The sequence below is a fragment of the Mesoplodon mirus genome (assembly GCF_964341445.2).
Source record: "Mesoplodon mirus genome assembly, chromosome: 18".
In the NCBI taxonomy this organism is placed as follows: Eukaryota; Metazoa; Chordata; class Mammalia; order Artiodactyla; family Ziphiidae; genus Mesoplodon; species Mesoplodon mirus.
Genome location: NC_138994.1, coordinates 67,906,191 through 67,926,654, shown reverse-complemented (window position 1 = coordinate 67,926,654; position 20,464 = coordinate 67,906,191). Strand labels below are relative to the sequence as shown.

At 39.7% G+C, this 20,464-nt stretch overlaps 1 protein-coding gene across 1 annotated transcript in view; it reads right to left on the bottom strand.

Annotated features, from left to right (window-relative positions):
• Nucleotides 1–19,092: 19,092 nt before the first annotated feature.
• The window catches only part of CA10 (carbonic anhydrase 10), a 525,448-nt gene continuing 524,076 nt past the window's right edge, over nt 19,093–20,464 (bottom strand). Inside the window, exon 9 of the mRNA XM_082604264.1 lies at nt 19,093–19,658. Within this exon, the coding sequence (XP_082460390.1) occupies nt 19,636–19,658 (23 nt within the window). The 3' untranslated portion in view covers nt 19,093–19,635. The remainder of the gene's footprint in view (nt 19,659–20,464) is intronic.

Genomic DNA, 20,464 nt, shown 5'->3' with positions numbered 1-20,464 from the left:
TCTTCTTTATCCATTCATCCGATGATGGACACTTAGGTTGTTTCCATCTCCTGGTTATTGTAAATAGAACTGCAATGAACATTTTGGTACATGACTCTTTTTGAATTATAGTTTTCTCAGGGTATATGCCCAGTAGTGGGATTGCTGGGTCATATGGTTGTTCTATTTATAGTTTTTTAAGGAACCTCCATACTGTTCTCCATAGTGGCTCTACCAATTCACATTCCCACCAGCAGTGCAAGAGTGTTCCCTTTTCTCCACACCCTCTCCAACATTTATTGTTTCTAGATTTTTTTTTTTTAAAGAAGATGTTGGGGGTAGGAGTTTTTATTAATTTATTTATTTTTGCTGTGTTGGGTCTTCGTTTCTGTGTGAGGGCTTTCTCTAGCTGTGGCAAGCGGGGGCCACTCTTCATCACAGTGCGCGGGCCTCTCACTATTGCGGCCTCTCTTGTTGCGGAGCACAGGCTCCAGACACGCAGGCTCAGTAGTTGTGGATCCCGGGCCTAGTTGCTCCTCAGCATGTGGGATCCTCCCAGCCCAGGGCTCGAACCCGTGTCCCCTGCATTAGCAGGCAGATTCTCAACCACTGCGCCACCAGGGAAGCCCTGTTTCTAGATTTTTTGATGATGGCCATTCTGACTGGTGTGAGATGATATCTCATTGTAGATTTGATTTGCATTTCTCTAATCATTAATGATGTGGAGCATTCTTTCATGTGTTTGTTGGCAGTCTGTATATCTTCTTTGGATAAATGTTTAGGTCTTCTGCCCATTTTTGGATTGGGTTGTTTGTTTTTTTGTTATTGAGCTGCATGAGCTGCTTATAAATTTTGGAGAGTAATCCTTTGTCAGTTGTTTCATTAGCAAATATTTGCTCCCATTCTAAGGGTTGTCTTTTGGTCTTGTTTATGGTTTCCTTTGCTGTGTAAAAGCTTTGAAGCTTCATTAGGTCCTATTTGTTTATTTTTGTTTTTATTTCCATTTCTCTAGGAGTTGGGTCAAAAAGGATCTTGCTGTGATTTATGTCATAGAGTGTTCTGCCTATGTTTTCCTCTAAGAGTCTGATAAATTATGGCCTTACATTTAGGTCTTTAATCCATTTTGAGCTTATTTCTGTGTATCGTGTTAGGGAGTGATCTAGTCTCATACTTTTACATGTCCCTATCCAGTTTTCCCAGCACCACTTATTGAAGAGGCTGTCCTTTCTTCACTGTACATTCCTGACTCCTTTATCAAAGATAAAGTGACAATATGTGCGTGGGTTTATCTCTGGGCTTTCTATCCTCTTGCGTTGATTTATCTTTCAGTTTTTGTGCCAGTACCATACTGTCTTGATTACTCTAGCTTTGTAGTATAGTCTGAAGTCAGGGAGCCTGATTGTTCCAGCTCCATTTTGCATTCTCAGGATTGTTTTGGATATTCGGGGTCTTTTGTGTTTCCATACAAATTGTGAAATTTTTTGTTCTAGTTCTGTGAAAAATGCCAGTGGTAGTTTGATAGGGATTTCATTGAATCTGTAGATTGCTTTGGGTAGTATAGTCATTTTCACAATGTTGTTTCTTCCAATCCAAGAACATGGTATATCTCTCCATCTATTTGTATCATCTTTAATTTCTTTCATCAGTGTCTTATAATTTTCTGCATACAGGTCTTTTGTCTCCTTAGGTAGGTTTATTCCTAGATATTTTATTCTTTTTGTTGCAATGGTAAATGGGAGTGTTTTCTTCATTTCACTTTCAGATTTTTCATCATTAGTGTATAGGAATGCCAGAGATTTCTGTTTGGGAGTGTTCCTCCCTCTGCTATATTTTGGAAGAATTTGATAAGGATAGGTGTTATCTCTTCTCTAAATATTTGATAGGATTCACCTGTGAAGCCATCTGGTCCTGGGCTTTTGTTGGTTGTAAGATATTTAATAACAGTTTCAATTTCAGTGCTTGTGTTTGTTCTGTTTATATTTTCTATTTCTTCCTGATTCAGTCTTGGCAGGTTGTGTATTTCTAAGAGTTTGTCCATTTATTCCAGGTTGTCCATTTTATTGGCATAGAGTTGCTTGTAGTAATCTCTCATGATCTTTTGTATTTCTGCAGTGTCAGTTGTTACTTCTCCTTTTTCATTTCTAATTCTATTGATTTGAGTCCTCTCCCTTTTTTCTTGATGAGTCTGGCGAATGGTTTATCAATTTTGTTTATCTTCTCAGAGAACCAGCTTTTAGTTTTATTGATCTTTGCTATCATTTCCTTCATTTCTTTTTCATTTATTTCTGATCTGATTTTCATGATTTCTTTCCTTCTGCTAACTTAGGGTGTTTTTTTTGTTGTTGTTGTTGTTCTTCTTTCTCTAATGGCTTTATGTGCAAGGTCAGGTTGTTTATTCGAGATGTTTCCTGTTTCTTAAAGTGGGATTGTATTGCTATACACTTCCCTCTTAGAACTGCTTTTGCTGTATCCCATAGGTTTTGTGTCATCGTGTCTCCATTGTCATTGGTTTCTAGGTATCTTTTTATTTTCTCTTTGATTTCTTCAGTGATCACTTGGTTTTTAAGTAGTGTATTGTTTAACCTCCATGTGTTTTTATTTTTTCCAGATCTTTTCCTGTAATTGATATCTAGTCTCATAACATTGTGGTTGGAAAAGATACTTGATAAAATTTCAATTTTCTTAAATTTACCAAGGCTTGATTTGTGACACAAGATATGATCTATCCCAGAGAAGTTTCCATGATCACTTGAGAAAAATGTGTATTCTGTTGTTTTTTATAGAATGTCCTATAAATATGAATTAAGTCCATCTTTTTTAATGTATGATTTAAAGCTTGTGTTTCCTTTTTTTTTTTTTTTTTAAATTTTGCGGTACGCGGGCCTCTCACTGTTGTGGCCTCTCCCATTGCAGAGCACAGGCTCCGGACGTGCAGGCTCAGCGGCCATGGCTCACGGGCCCAGCCACTCTGCGGCATGTGGGATCTTCCCGGACCGGGGCATGAACCCGTGTCCCCTGCATCGGCAGGCGGACTCCCAACCACTGCACCACCAGGGAAGCCCATTGTGTTTCCTTTTTTATTTTCATTTTGGATGATCTGTCCATTGGTGAAAGTGGGGTGTTAAAAACCCCTACTATGAATGTGTTACTGTTGATTTCCCCTTTTATGGCTGTTAGTATTTGCCTTATGTATTGAGGTGTTCCTATTTTGGGTGCATAAAGATTTACAATTGTTATATGTTCTTCTTGGATCGATCCCTTGATCATTATGTAGTGTCCATCTTTGTCTCTTCTAATAGTCTTTATTTTAAAGTTTATTTTGTCTGATATGAGAATTGCTACTCCAGCTTTCTTTTGGTTTCCATTTGCATGGTATATCTTTTTCCATCCCCTTACTTTCAGTCTGTATGTGTCTCTAGGTCTGAAGTGTGTCTCTTGTAGACAGCATATATATGGGTCTTGTTTTTGTATCCATTAAGCCAACCTGTGTCTTTTGGTGGGAGCATTTAATCCATTCACATTTAAGGTAATTATCGATATATATGTTCTTATTCCCATTTTCTTAACTGTTTTGGGTTCGTTATTGTATGTCTTTTCCTTCTGTTGTATTTCTTGCCTAGAGAAGTTCCTTTAGCATTTGTTGTAAAGCTGGTTTAGTGGTGCTGAATGATCTCTGCTTTGCTTGTCTGTAAAGGTTTTGATTTCTTCATCAAATCTGAATGAGATCCTTGTTGGGTAGGGTAACCTTGGTTGCAGGTTTTTCTCCTTCATGACTTTAAATATTTCCTGCCAGTCCCTTCTGGCTTGCAGAGTTTCTGCTGAAAGACAAGCTGTTAACCTTATGGGGATTCCCTTGTGTGTTATTCATTGTTTTTCCCTTGCCACTTTTAATATATTTTCTTTGTATTTAATTTTTGACAATTTGATTAATATGTGTCTTGGCGTATTTCTCCTTGGATTTATTCTGTATGGGACTCTCTGTGCCTCCTGAACTTGATTAACTATTTCCTTTCCCATATTAGGGAAGTTTGCAACTATAATCTATTCAAATATTTTCTCAGTCCCTTTCTTTTTCTCTTCTTTTTCTGGAACCCCTATAATTTGAATGTTGGGGCATTTAATGTTGTCCCAGATGTCTCTGAGACTGTCCTCAGTTCGTTTCTTTATTTTTTCTTTATTCTAGTCTGCAGTAGTTATTTCCAGTATTTTATCTTCCATGTCACTTATCCGTTCTTCTGCCTCAGTTAGTCTGCTTTTGATCCCATCTAGAGTATTTTTACTTTCATTTATTGTGTTGTTCATCATTGCTTGGGTTAGGGTTAGGGTTAGGGTTAGGGTTGGGATTGGGGTTAGGGTTAGGATTAGGGTTAAGGTTGGGGTTAGCGTTGGGCTTGGGGTTAGCTTTAGGGTTAGGGTTAGGGTTGGGGTTAAGGTTAGGGTTAGGTTAGGTTAGGTTAGGTTAGAGCTCATTTCCCAGCAGTGTGTCTTCACCCAGTGCACGAGGAACATTTGCATCTTTCCTTACCTGACACTTTTGTGACACTTTTCCCAAGTTTTTTCTCACCTCTTCTTTGTTTTTTTTTTTTTTCACAACTTTAGGATAAGATGAAAGAAGTGATTATATTCATTTCACTCATGAGGCACCTTAGTTCAGGAGGCAGACACCTTACCTCATTGTCTGGTGACATGGGTGTGGCTGCCACTCACTAGGGTGTCCTGAGCTCCAGGGACCACTGGGGCACAGTGACAGTTTAGCTGTAGTTTTATCCTCTTAACTCTTGCTTGAACATAACCACTCATTACCTTTGGAATGCCCACAGAATGTGAGCCCTGAGGTCAAGAAACAGACTTGGGTGTGAGGGTTAAGTATCCTTTTCAACTCTAAATTCTACGAGCACAGCTCACTGGATTTCTCTCATCAAGTCTCCACTTTAACATTCTATTTGAGTATCTCTTCCAGTGGCATGTAGCCTAGAATGTAGATTCTACATATTTGGAAACGTTTGGCAAATGTTTGCCCTGGTTGACATTAGATTCACCTGGGAATCTTTTAGAACTGCCAATGCTCAGTGGTAACTTTATAAGTTCCCTGAGGTGACTCTGCTGGGCAGCCAACATTGAGACTGGTTCTCAATGCTGATGGCAGAATAGAGTTACCTGAGGCTTTAAAAAATCTACTGGTGGCTTGGACTCATAGTCAAAGACTCTGATTTAATTGGTCTGGGGCTAGGAACCATTTGCAGACCTCCTGTACCTTGGGTCCACCATAAGGAATAGGAGTAAATGACCGAAGTCTCAATGGGTAAGCCCTTCGATTTTGTCACCAGTTAAGAGCTAATGTTGCTCTAGTAGCAACCTTTGCCCGAGTATCAACTTCTGGCCCTGATACTCACCAACTGTGTGATCTTAGGTAAATATCTTTACATCTCTGATTAACTTCTTTATCTATGGTTAGCCAAAATTTAAGAAATGGATACCTGATTGAAATAAAAAATGTGTTTATTTGGGGTTTGTTAGGACTACAGCCCAGAGACACAGTTTCAAGAAGCACTTGAATTGTGTTCTGCCAGACTATGAAATAGGGGAGGCTTTTAAAGGCAAAACCCGCAAGGTTACAGTTATTTACATGAGTTGTTTTTTTTAATAATTATAATTGGACCTGGCAAGAAGTAAAGGTGCTTGTCAGGTAAGGATTTGTTAGGGCCTGAAAGAGTTGTATAGTTATAAGGGGAGACCTTGAGACCATAAGGTTGCAGCTGGCTGATGTTCTGAATATGGGGGTGGTGGTGTCCTTGGGTCTGGTACAGTTCCAAGGAAGTTCAAGTTCTCAGTGCTGCAGGGATGTGTCTGAGATGAGACCCTCAGGGGATGCCTGACTCCATTTTTTATACCTGAACTGTGATTACTCAATTATAATTTCAATTTGTCATCACTATAAAATAAAGCTAAGAACTACTTGGCAGAACTGCTATAAGCACCAAATAAAATAATGTATATACAATATACATAAAAGAACCCAGCATTGTGCCTGGTATATACCTGGTATAAAGAAGGACCTCATAAGTTGAAAAGAATCAAATATTATCCTCTTTCCCATAGGAAAATTCAACAAACTTTTTTGAGTACCTACTATTTGCTAAGCATTGTAATATGATGTCTTTCTCTCTCTTTTTTTCTTTCTGTGCATATGAGGAAGAGCTACAGAGATGAAGGAAGAGATAATCTCTGTGTTCAGGAGATTTCAAATTGGTACGTACAGGCAGGAAAACAAAGAACTGAACAAAGTCTATATATAACATGCATATACTTTTATATTTATCTATATTTCTAATATAGACCCAAATGAAGTAAATGTTAATTGGAGATAAAATCAATATGCTGTTCAAGCTCAATGCAAGGAAGAAGTAATTTTCCTTGGGGATATCAGGGGAGCCTGGGGTGGCAGTTGAGCTGTGTTTCTTTAAAAGTGTGTTGTATTTCCACAGGTGAGGAAGAACAAGAAAGAGCACTCCAAGCTGAGGGATGACATGACTGATGCTGTGAGGCTGAGACATGAATTTGCAGATTCCTGTTGAGAATCCGTCAAGGGAGGCTTTGCCTGCTTTGTCAAGGGATTTGAACACCTTTAATCTGAAAACAGCTGGTGATCATTGGAAGTTTGAGTGTTGGGAGATGTGCTCCATTTGAAGATTTTTGTTCACAGATTCTAGTGATGGGATGGGAATGGGTTGGAAATGTTTGGTCAGGACATGACTCTCCATCTCTTCCTCCCCACGCTGGTCCATGGCCAAGGCCTCAGATACCTTATGAAGAGCAGCTCAGGAAATATCCTTGAGTTCTTCTTCCCAGTCTCCATTCCAGGTACAGCACAGAGATTCTGTCCTCTGGTGAGGCGTCTGGAATCTGTTTCTCTACCAATTGACTTGGAGCGCTGTCCTTTGGGTGATTTGCTTAGTTTTGCATTTTGGTCCCTCCCCTGGAAAGTATCTCAGTTCATCCTCCACCCCCTCACCAGTCCAGCCTAAACTTCCTACAACCTCTGTTCAGGATGGACTCAAATTCCTCTTATCTGAGAGCAAAGGCTGTGTAGTTTTTTCTCCTGGCCCAGGGTATTTCACTTATCTGGAGATTGGAGGCAGGAGGACCTGCTGGATGGCTATTACTATAGTCTGGCCTGAGATGATGAGGGTGGGACTAGTGCTTGTCACAGGGCTGCTGGGCTGGGGGAGGGAGCACTGTATGGAAGAGACCCCATGATGGTAGAACTGACAGGGATATAATTTGCCTGTGACTTTTAATTATGGACCCAACGTATCTTTTCAAACTTCTGGTATTCTGACTCACAGCTTGTTTTCATTTGTTTATAATAGTCTGAAGTCTTGGAAATGTTACAATCTGAGTAATCAGGAGGGGTGACCTGGGGTGGGTTTTGGAAGGTTGGCACCAAGCCATTATTTCAAATACTACTGCTTCTTTTATTTAAAAAGGGAGATTTTTTATTCAGACTCTGGGCTTGTTAATCGAAGATTGGGAAAGGATAAGGGGGCTGTGGAGCATTCTAAGACCATCCAAAAATGTTATTATGCACAGGGGTTGGGATGTGATTCTGAAAAGTGAAGACTTGCTAGCTAACACTTCCTCTAGGCTCCCATGGACCCACCTTACAGGAGAGACTTCTTCTGAGTAGGTTCTTCAGACAAGGATGTGGTTCCCAACTTTGCTGCATGTTGGAATCATCCAGGGATTTTTATAAAACCCTGACACCATCAGATATTCTGACTTCAGCAGTGTGCAATACAGCCTGGGCACTGGAATTTTTAAAACATCCCAGAAAGTCTAATGTGTAGCAAAGTTTGGGAGGAGCTAGGGGGAATGAGCATTTTATTTACAGTGGTTTTCACATTTGAGTGTGCATCAGAATCACTTGGAGAGCTTGTTCAAACACAGATGGCTGGCCCCACTCTCAGAGTGACTGTAGGCCTGTGGGGCCATCTAAGAATTTGCATTTCTCTACAGCTTCCCACTGATGCCAGTAGTCAGGGCCACACTTTGAGAACCATTGGCTTAGAAGAGCTGGGTCTGGCTTTACCACTTAAGAGCTACGTGACCCTGAGCAGGTTCCCCAATCTTTAAGAAGTAGTTTCTGCATTTATAACATAGCAATGGTGATTACCTTATGGGTTGTTGCGTGGGTGAAATAAGATGATATTTGTAAGTTGCTTAGCATAGAGCTTGACCCACAGGAAATGTGTAACCCATGGTGGATTTTATTAATACGTTCTTGGCTGAGGTCTTGACAGACCTTTCCTTGTGGTCAGTTGTGCTAATTGGTGAATGATGTTAAAGTGAGTTTCTGCTCCTAGAGATCCCGCTTTTAGGCTTTCTGGAACAAGAAAACTAGGATACTCTTGTCAACTATAAGTGCTCTGGGGTCCAGTGGGGCAAGGGCTCCCCCAGAGGTGTTGGCATGTTAATTGATAGTCCTCAGTCAGACCCTTCAGCCTGGTGTGGGTGGCTATGGGCCATGCTTTAAGACTGTGCTTCTGCCCAAACGCCAAGTGACTCTCACATTCCAGACACAAGTGGTGCAGTGAGGTGTGTTTGTTCTGACATCACCATGGAAATCCAACTTCTACTGAGGGAAGTGGGAACAAGGCCCTAAATTGTCTTGGAAACCACAAAATATGTCCTTGAGAGGGGAGGTGTTGATCTCCACACTATGACTTCTCTTTTTCTCATACAATTTGCCCAGAACTCTCTCTGTGTATATTTACCTCCCTCCCCTATTCTGCTAAAGAGGGAACTGAGTCTCAGCACATATTTTCTTGCAATGTCTAGTTATCCTCCTCGGGGGAAGGGATGTGCATATAAGTCTGTGGCTCTAATGGGCAAAGCCAGCCGGCCTCCACACACAGCAGAGCACAGCAGCACTGCTGCCTGCCCTTCCTGAGCACCATGGACCCAAATTGTAAGAATGTATTTTTATTCCTTGATGACTTCACCAGGCCAATTGTCAGGGGGCTTTTGGTGCTTTTTAAAACTTCTTTATTTTTTAGAGTGGTGTAAATCCAGCTAATCTTTATTACTTCTATGTGGTTTGAAGACAAAGTTCTCCAATTTCCATTTTATTGTTTAGGAAACCCAGTGAGTGGGAGAAAGGACATTTCAGATGGGCCCAGGAGGTGGGAGGTAGGCTAGTTCACTCTATTTCGAGTTCTCTTTGGCCAGGGTGAAATTGCGCCTGTGGCCAGGGACCCCAAAATGTGAGAGCTTGGTTTCCCTTTGTCTTCCCTGGGCTGAGAACTGAAGAGAGACAGAATGAGGGAATGATAGAGAGTTTGTGAGATGTCATTTTATCCAAGTCACTTATGGATAAGGACACTGTTCCAGGGAGGGCAGTTGACTTGCCCAAAGTCGCAGAAGATACTAGTAACAGAACAAGGCCTAGAAACCCAGCCACTTGTCTTCCTTTCTCATTGGTGCTCTTTCCTTTTTGCCCTGACATACTTTAGGTATTTACCTATGTGCTCCCTGTTGGGTATCTATTGCTATCATTTGGCATTACTTTTTATTTTTTATTGGAGTAAAATTGCTTTACAACATTGTGTTACTTTCTGCTGTACAATGAAGTGAATCAGCTCTATGTATACTTATATTGCCTCCCTTTTTGACCTCCCTCTCACTCCCACCATTCCACCCATCTAGGACATCACAGAGCACCGAGCTGAGCTCCTGTTCTATAAGCAGGTTCCCGCTAGCTATCTATTTTACACATGGTAGTGTATTTATGTCAAACCTAATCTCCCAATTTGTCCAACCCTCCCCTTCCCCACCGTGTCCACATGTTTGTTCTCTATGTCTATGTCTCTATATTCCTGCCCTACAAATAGGTTCATCTGTACCATTTTTCTAGATTCCACATATATGCATTAATATACAATATATTTTTTTCTCCTTCTGACTTACTTCACTCTGTATGACAGACTCTAGGTCCATCCACAACTGTACAAATGACCCAGTTTTCTTCCTTTATATGGCTGAGTAATATTCAATTGTATATATGTACCACATCTTCTTTAGCTATTCATCTATCATTGGACATTTAGGTTGTTTCCATGTCCTGGCTATTGTAAATAGTGCTGCAATGAACATTGGGGTACACGTGTCCCATTGAATTATGGTTTTTGCAGGGTATATGCCCAGGAGTGGGGTTGCTGGGTTGTATGGTAGGTCTATTTTTAGTTTTTTAAGGAACCTCCATATTGTTCTCCATAGTGGCTGCATCAATTTACATTCCCACCAATAGTGCAAGAGTGTTCCCTTTTCTCCACACCCTCTCTGGCATTTATTGTTTGTAGATTTTTTGATGATGGCCATTCCGACTGGTGTGAGGTGATACCTCATTGTAGTTTTGATTTGTATTTCTCTAATAATTAGTGATGTTGAGCATCTTTTCATGTGCCTCTTGGCCATCTGTATGTCTTCTTTGGTGAAATGTCTATTTAGGTCTTCTGCTCATTTTTTAATTGGGTTGTTTCTTTTTTTTTTTTTTTTATATTGAGCTCCATGTGCTGTTTGTAAATTTTGGAGAGTAATCCTTTGTCCATTGCTTCATTTGAAAATAGTTTCTCCCATTTTGAGGGTTGCCGTTTCATTTTGTTTATGGTTTCCTTTGCTGTGCAAAAGCTCTTAAGTTTCTTTAGGTCCCATTTGTTTATTTTTATTTTTATCACTCTAGGAGGTAGGTTAAAAAAGATCTTGCTGTGGTTTATGTTGAAGAGTGTTCCTCTTATGTTTTCCTCTAAGAGTTTTATAATGTCCAGTCTTACATTTAAGACTTTAATCCATTTGGAGTTTATTTCTGTGTATGGTGTTAGGTAATATTCTAATTTCATTCTTTTATATGTAGCTGTCCAGTTTTCCCAGCACTATTTATTGAAAAGGCTGTCTTTCCTCCATTGTATGTCCTTGCCCCCTTTGTTATAAATTAGGTGACCATATGTGCATAGGTTTATCTCTGGGCTTTCTAGCCTGTTCCATTGCTCTATATTTCTGGTTTTGTGCCAGTAGCATCCTGTTTTGATTACTGTAGCTTTGTAGTATAGTCTGAAGCCGGGGAGCCTGATTCCTCCCGTTCTGCTTTTCTTTCTCAAGATTGTTTGGCTATTCAGGGTCTTGTGTGTTTCCATACAAATTGTAAATGTTTTTGTTCTGATTCTGTGAAGAATGTCATTGATAGTTTGATAGGGATTGCATTGAATCTGTAGATTGCTTTGCAGAGTATAATCATTTTCACAATATTGATTCTTCCAATCCAAGAACATGGTGTATTTCTCCATCTGTTTATCTCATCTTTGATTTCTTTCATCAGTGTTTTATAGTTTTCTGAGTACAATCTTTTGCCTCCTTAGGCAGGTTTATTCCTAGGTATTTTATTCTTTTTGTTGCAATGGTAAATAAGGCTGTTTCCTTAATTTCTTTTTCTGATTTTTTGTTGTTGGTGCATAGGAATGCCAGAGATTTCTGTGTATTAATTTTGTATCATGAAATCTTACCAAAATCATTGATTAATTCTAGGAGATTTCTAGTGGCATTTTTAGTATTTTCCATATACAGTATCGTGTCACCTGCAAACAGTGACAGTTTTAGTTCTTCTTTTCCAATTTGTATACGTTTTATTTTTTTTGTTCCCTGATTACTGTGGCTAGGACTTCCAAAACTATTTTGTATAAGAGTGGCGAGAGTGGTCATCCTTGTCTTGTTCCTGATGTTCGTGGAAATCTTTTCAGTTTTTCACCATTGAGTATGATGTTTTCTGTGGAGTTGTTGTATATGGCCTTTATTATGTTGAGGTAGTTTCCTTCTATGCCCACATTCTGGAGAGTTTTTATCATAAATTGGTGTTGAATTTTGTCAAAAGCTTTTTCTGCATCTATTGAGGGGATCATATGGTTTTTATTCCTTAATTTGTTAATATGGTGTATCACACTGATTGATTTTCTTATACTGAAGAATCCTTGCATTCCTGGGATAAATCCAAGTTGATCATGGTGTATGATCCTTTTAATGTGCTGTTGGATTCTGTTTGCTAGTATTTTGCTCAGGATTTTTGCATTTATGTTCATCAGTGTTGTTGGTCTGTAATCTTCCTTTTTGTGATACCTTTGCCTAGTTTTTGTACCAGAGTGATGGTGACTTATTAGAAAGAATTTGGGAGTGTACCTCTGCAATTTTTTTGAAGAGTTTTAGGAGGATATGTGTTACCTCTTCTCTAAATGTTTGATAGAATTTGCCTGTGAAGTCATCTGGTCCTGGACTTTTGTTTATTTGAAGATTTTAAATTACAGTTTCAATGTCATTACTTCTGATAGGTCTGTTTATATTTTCTAATTATCCCTTGTTCAGTCTTGGAAAATTGTACCTTTCCAAGAATTTGTCCATTTCATCGTGGTTATCTGTTTTATTGGCATATAGTTGTTTGTAGTAGTCTCTTTTAATCCTTTGTATTTCTGAGGTGTCAATTGTAACTTCTCTTTTTTCATTTCTAATTTTATTGATTTGCATCCTCTCCCTTTTTTTCTTGATGAATCTGGCTAAAGGTTTATCAATTTTGTCTATCTTCTCAAAGAACCAACTTTTAGTTTTATTGATCTTTGCTATTGTTTTCTTCATTTCTATTTCATTTAGTTCTGCTCTGATCTTTATGATTTCTTTCCTTCTACTGACTTTGGGTTTTCTTTGTTTGTCTTTCTGTAGTTGCTTTAGGTGTAAGGTTAGATTGTTTATTTGTGAGTTTTCTTGTTTCTTGAGGTGAGATTGAATTGCTGTATACTTCCCTCTTAGAACTGCCTTTGCTGTGTCCCATAGCTTTTAGGTTGTTTTGTTTTCATTGTCATTTGTTTCTTTGTATTTTTTATTCCTTCTTTGATTTCTTCAGTGGTCTCTTGGTTATTTAGTAGTGCACTGTTTAGCCTCCATGCATTTGTGTTTTTTACAGTTGTTTCCCTGTAATTGATTTCCAATCTCATAGCACTGTGGTCAGAAAAGATCCTTGTTATGATTTCAATTTTCTTAAGTTTTCCTATGGTTTAATTGTGACCCAAGATATGATCTATCCTTGAGAATATTCCATGTGCATTTGAGAAGTGTATTCTGCCACTTTCAGGAGGAATGTCCTATAAATATCAATTAAATCTATCTGGCCTATTGTGTCATTTAAAGCTTGTGTTTCCTTATTTATTTTCTGTCTGGATGATCTGTCCATTGGTGTAAGGCAGGGGTAAAAATTCCTCACTATTATTGTGTTACTGTTGATTTCCCCTTTTATGGCAGTTAGCATTTGCCTTATGCATTGAGGCACTCCTCTATTCGGTGCATAAATATTTATAATTGTTATATCTTCTTCTTGGATTGATGCCTTGATCATTATGTAGTGTCTTTCCTTATCTGTTGTAAAAGCCTTTATTTTAAAGTCTATTTTATCTGATATGAGTAGTGCTACTCCAGCTTTCTTTTGGTTTCCATTTGCATGGAAAGCTTTTTCCATCCCTTCACTTTCAGTCTGTTTGTGTCCCTAGGTCTGAAGTGGGTCTCTTGTAGACAGCACATATATAAGTCTTGTTTTTTTATCCATTCAGCCAGCCTGTGTATTTTGTTTAAATCATTTAATCCATTTACATTCAAGGTTATTATCAATATATATGTTCCTATTACCATTTTATTAATTGTTTTGGGTTTGTTTTTGTGGGTCTTTTTCTTCTCCTTTGTTTTCCACCTAGAGAAGTTCCTTTAGCATTTGTTGTAAAGGTGGTTTGGTGGTGCTGAATTCTCTTAGCTTATGCTTGTCTGAAAAGCTTTTGATTTCTCTGTTGAATGAGATCCTTGCTGTGTAGAGTAATCTGGGTTGTAGGTTTTTCCCTTTTATCACTTTAAATATGTCCTGCCACTCCATTCTAGTCTGCAGATTTTTTGCTAAAAAATCAGCTGATAACCTTATGGGGATTCTTTTTTATGTTTTTTTTTTTGTGTGTGTTTCCCTTGATGCTTTTAATATTTTTTCTTTGAATTTAATTTTTGTCAGTTTGATTAGTCTGTGTCTTGGTGTGTTTCTCCTAGGGTTTATCCTGTATGAGACTCTCTGCACTTCCTGGACTTTGGTGACTATTTCCTTTTCCATATTAGGGAAGTATTCCAGTATAATCTCTTCAAATATTTTCTCAGATTCTCTCTTTTTGTCTTCTCCTTCTGGAGCCCCTATAATTCAAATTTGGTATGTTTAGTGTTGTCCCAGAGGTTTCTAAGGTTGTCTTCAATTCTTTTCATTCTTTTTCCTTTATTCTTCTCCTTGGCAGTTATTTCTACCATTTTATCTTCCAGCTCACTTATTCGTTCTTCTGCCTCATTTATTCTGTTATTGATTCCTTCTAGTGTATTTTTCATTTCAGTTATTGTGTTGCTCATCTCTGTTTGTTCCTTATTTCTTCTAGATCTTTGTTAAACATTTCATATATTTTCACAATCTGTGCCTCCATTCTGTTTCCAAGATTAGGGTTCATCTTTACTGTCATTACTCTGAATTCTTTTTCGGGTAGGTTACCTATTTCCTGTTCCTTTATTTGGTCTTGTAGGTTTTTATCTTGCTCCTTCATCTGTGACATAATTTTTTGTTGTCTTTTTTTTTTTTTTTTTGATGCGTGGTATTGTGTTCCTGTCTTACTGGTTCTTTGGCCTGAGGCTTCCAGCACTGGAGTTTGTAGGTTGTTGTGTAGAGGTGGGTCTTGGTGCTGAGATAAGTACCTCTGAGAGACCTCATGCTGATGAATACTCCCTGAGGTTATCTGGTAACCCAGTGGTTCGGACTCAGTGTTCCCACTGCAGGAGCTCTGGTCTGACCACTGGCTCATGAACCAAGATCTCTCAAGCAGCATGAGGTGGCAGGAAAAAAAGAAAAGAAAAAGAATAAAAGAGGAACAGAACAATAACAAAGAGTAAAAAATAAAATAAGATTAGAAAACTAACAGATATGTTAGAAAGAATAAAAAATAAAAAATATAGATGAAACAACAACTGGCAGGTAAAACAGAACCACAATTGTAAAGAAGAGGGCCTTTTTCAGAGAACTAGTACAAAAAATTTCACAATTTATATGGAAGCACAAAAGACCCTGAAGAACCAAAGCAACCTTGAGAAAGAAAAACGGAGCTGGAGGAGTCAGGCTTATGACTTCAGACTGTACTATAAAGCTACAGTAATCAAGACAGTTTTGTACTGGAACAAAAACAGAAATCTAGATCAATGGAACAGGATAGAAAGCTCAGAGATAAACCCACACACATATGGTCCCCTTATCTCTGATAAAGGAGGCAAGAATATACAATGGAGAAAAGATGGCCTCTTCAATAACTGGTGCTGGGAAAACTGGACAGTTACATGTAAAAGAATAAAACTAGAACATTTCCTAACACAGTATACAAAAATAAACTCAAAATAGTTTAAAGACTTAAGTGTAAGGCCAGACATTACAAAACTCTTAGAGGAAAACATAGGAAGAGCACTCTATGACATAAATCACAGCAAGATCTTTATTGATCCATCTCCTAGAGTAATGGAAATAAAAACAAAAATAAACAAATGGGAAATAATGAAACTTAAAAGTGTTTGCACAGCAAAGGAAACCATAAACAAGATGAAAAGACCACCCTCAAAATGGGAGAAAATATATGCAAATGAATCAGTTAACAAAGGATTTATCTCCCAAATATATAAACAGCTCATGCAGCTCAATATTAAACAAACAAACAACCCAGTCCAAAAATGGGCAGAAGACCTATATAGACATTTCTCCAAAAAAATACATACAGATGGCCAAGAAGCACATGAAAAGCTGCTCAATATCACGAGTTATTAGAGAAATGCAAATCAAAACTACAATGACGTATCATCTCACACCAGTTAGAATGGGCATCATCAAAAAATCTACAAACAACAAATGCTGGAGAGGGTGTGGAGAAAAGGGAACCCTCTTGCACTGTTGGTGGGAATGTAAATTGATGCAGCCATTATGGAGAACAGTATGTAGGTTCCTTAGAAAAGTAAAAATAGAATTACCATACGACCCAGAAATCCCACTACTGGGCATATACCCAGAGAAAACCATAATTCAAAAAGATACATGCCACCCAATGTTCATTGCAGCACTAATTACAATAGCCAGGTCATGGAGGCAACCTAAATGTCCATTGACAGATGAATGGATAAAGATGATGTGGTACATATATAAAATGGAATATTACTCAGCCAAGAAAGGAACAAAATTGGGTCATTTGTAGAGATGTGGATGGATTTAGAGACTGTCATACAGAGTGAAGTAAGTCAGAAAGAGAAAAACAAATATCATATATTAACGCATATATGTGGAACCTAGAAAAATGGTCAGATGAACTGGTTTGCAGGGCAGAAATTGAGACATAGATGTAGAGAACACACGGACACCAAGGGGGGAAAGCGGTAGGGGTTGGGGTGGTGGTGTGATGAATTGGGAGATTGGGATTGACATGTATACACTGATGTGTATAAAATGGATGACTGATAAGAACCTGCTGTATAAAAAATAAATAAATAAAATAAAATTCAGGAAAATAAAGCTGGATAAAGCCTTGGCTGTGAGGGGTGGGGCTTAGGCAGGGCCTGGGTTTAGGCGGTGGGAGAGAACTATGCTTAGGCCTCACAGGGCCAGAAAAGCCCTGGGTAGGGGGTGGGTGTTGGGCTTAGGCTCAGTGCAGCAGGAGTGTCCCAGGAGTGCCTCTGTGCTTGGAGGTCAGAGGACCAGGTCCAGGACTGCAGCAGGCTCACTGGGCCTGAGTGGGCGGGGGAAATTCCCTCCATGCCTCCCCTGATCCTCCCATCCCAGAGGGAACACCCCCTCCCCGCATCCACCTCTCCTCTAGTGCCCCTGCCTCCCTCCTACACCCCTAGGACCAACATGGCGTGGAGGCGGGCCTTGGAGGACAGGATACCAGCAGGCTTCCTGAGGCCATGTGGGTGGGGGAAACACCCGCTGTGCCTCTCCTGATTCTCTGGTCCTGGAGGGTCCCCTCCCCCTCTGTCTGCCTCTTCTCCTCTTCCCCCATCCTCCCTCCCTCTCACGCCCCTAGGACCCACGAGGTTGGGGGGGTCCCAGAGAATTGAGGACCAGGCCCAGGAGCCCAGCAGGCTTCCCGGAGCCTGAGTGGGTGGGGGAAACACTAGGTGCATTCCCCTATCTTCCAAGCACCCGAGGGTCCCTCCAGATGTGGGAACACTTCCCCACTCTCAGCCACCCCTCAGGGACACTGGTCCTATCCGGCCTCCACTTCTCCTCCCCCCTCACTCCCCCCACGTCCCACCCAGTCACTCAGGGCTTCCTCCTGTCTCCTCCATTTGGTATTAATTTGATGCCCATTTTGCGATAGATGCTAACCCCTCCCTGGAGGGGAAGGTATGGTCTGGTCTAGGAAAACCTCTAATACTTAGGCAATGCACGTGCTCTATAGTCAGTCTTTATAGAACAATCATTGCAGGTATTGTGCTAGCTGCTTTAAGTAGCTATATAGCATTTAAGCCTCATAGTTCACAGAAGCAGTTATTAGCATCGCCAATTTACAGATCAGAGAAGTAAAGCAACTTACCTAAGATCACACAGCAAGCAGGTAAGTGGTACAGTGACAATTTGAAGCCAGGCCTAGTTGACACACTACATCACTACCTGCCCTTGTAGGCTAAAGAAGATTCTGACCTAGAGAGGAAGCAGCAAGCCATACAAAGAAAGACTGCCACCTGACCATCCTAAATCTTTGCAGACAGATCTGGTTTTCTGGAAAAATATGATTGCTCAGAAACAGGGTCATATGTCATCATTGCTAAGGCCATCATCTAACTAATTTTGGTGCAAAAAGTGGGAAAAATCCAATTAAGTGTATTGTTTCAAATATGAAATATCTGGCTGTTTGATTTTTTTTATGTTTTTTTTTTTTCATCATCAATAAACCTAGCCACTTGCTGAAGTTTTTGACATATTTGTGGATGTTCCCGTTTGCACAGACCCTACATGCCTGTGCTTTCCCACTTTCTGGAGCTGTAACAGAAAGGAAAGATGAAAGTTCTTTGTAATTTGGCCACTGAATGAACAGCCACGTCTTCCCTTCCAGAAGCTAAGCCTATATGTTTTCTCAACAGGGTATTGATTACCTGGCTCTGGGAATGACAAGACAGGCTGTTCTGGAGGTTCTGGCTTCCCTGCTGGCCATAATGAAATTGCTTGTGGACACAGCAGAACTCAATGGCTTCAGCAGGGAGTGTCCTCCTCCTCAATAAACTCAGACACGGTACTGGATAACTTGTTACACACATTTATTGATTTCTTGACAGTAACCAAACACAGTGAGTGACCATTATAAACAAGAAAAGAAAGGCATTCCTTTGTACTTCGTGAGATCCAGCTGCACCTGGAGAGAAAAGACACCCCTTTCCCAATAATTTACAAGACAAAGTGCATTCCTTCAAGGGAGCATCACGGGGGTGGGGTGGGGTGGGCGGTGGCAGTTTTTAAATGCAAGAAATCTGTCGCCTACTATCTCAGGCTGAACCTCACCTCATATGAATGATCGAGCCATGGAGTGGAGTTAAATTTATACTTGCTTAGCAAATGCATTCCCATTGCCACAAACTCAGTAAAAACTGGCTGCAAATGAGCAAAACACGTAGATGAAGGAACAAATGAAACCAAAGAATGCAGTTGCATGGAGCCAGGGCTTAGCCTGCAAGGAAGGAGAATAGACCAAAGCCAGAAAAATGAAATTAACTTGTTAAACACATTTATTGAGCTGTTAACAATAACCAAACACAATGTATGACCTTTGGAAAATAAGAAACAACAAATGGATCAATCTGATCTTGGCAAATCCTACTACACATACATGACAAAGAGCGTTAATAATTCCATTTTTTAATAGTCTGTGGCGATATATATATACACAATGTGTATCTATTCAATGTCTGTCCTTTTTTCTTTGTAAATTGTTGAGTAAACAGAAGAATCACAATCTAGAAATGTGTCCTTGGCCAACTTTGTCTTGGCTCACCTGTCACCAGCACCCATAAAGGATTCTAGGACACTATTTGAGATTACTTGATGCAAAGAACAGAAGTCCACTTGATGCCGTCAGAGCTGTGCTTTCTCCTCTCTCTCTTTTGGAAGAATTTTGTAATATACAAGGCTGATAATTCTCATTGGGTAGATTTATTTGTTTCGGAAAACAGTATCAAAATTGTAATCAGGTTAATTGGTTATTTTCTTCTAAGACCCCTTATGAATGAGCCTTTTGTTTCTAAAATTTAACTTCCCATCTTGGGGGCTGTGTGAGTGTGTATGTGTGTAGATATATTTGCATGTGTGTGTATGTATGTGTGAGTGCTTGTGTGTGTATTTGTGAGTGTGTGTAAGAGATATATTCCTCTGCCAAGGTTTTGCAGACAATTTTCATGAAGAAAGGGCCAATCCAAAGAGTGAATGAGGCTTCAGGGAGGGAAGGAAAGAGAAGAAAGAAGGGGACAGTTTAGGTTACGTCAGTTCACAGTTGTAGCATTTCACTGAGGTGGGATTCTTCTTGGCTTACTTTCCTATTTGAGGAGCCATTCATTTACTGGAAAAAGAGAGAGAAAAACAAAACAAAACACACAAACAACACAAAACAAGGCATAATTGGATTAATTTACACACAGTTTGGGGGGCTTACTCCAAAGGGGAAGGGGTAGTTTTCTAAATGTCTGCTTACTTGTATGTATCCCAACTACCCTCTCCACTTTCTTATGAACCTCTAGGCCTGAGCTATCCAATAGGGTTGTCACTAGCTACATGTGGCTAATATAAATCTAAATTAATTAAACTAAATAAAATTGAAAACTTAGTTGCGTTGTCACACTATCCACACTTCAGACATTCAATAGCCACATGTGGCTAGTAGCTACCCTATTGGACAATGCAGACACAGAACATTTCCATCGTTTCAGAAAGCTGTAGTGGATGGTGTTGCTTTAGACCAGTGGTGGGCAAATGACAGCCTGCAGGCCAAATCCAGATGTGAACTGCTTTTGTAAATAAAGTTTTATTGGAAAACAGCTACAACCATTTATTTACATATTATCTATGGCTGCTTTCACCCTAAAACATCAGAGTGCGGCAGAGACCCTATGATTCACAAAGCCTGTATTTACCATCTGGCCCTTTGCAGAAAAAGTTGGCACTCTGGGTGTTTGCCTATTCCATCTACTTCATGATTGTTGTGAGGAGCACATGAGAGCCTGGATAGGGAAGCCTTTTTGAAACAATAATGTGCTGCCTAAATATAGGGACTATGGATGTTACCAGGCAGCTTTAGAAGCAGCTACCACCTCTACCCTCCACTTTATCTCTCCACCTTCCTCCACATTTCTGTCTTTAATTTTCTCT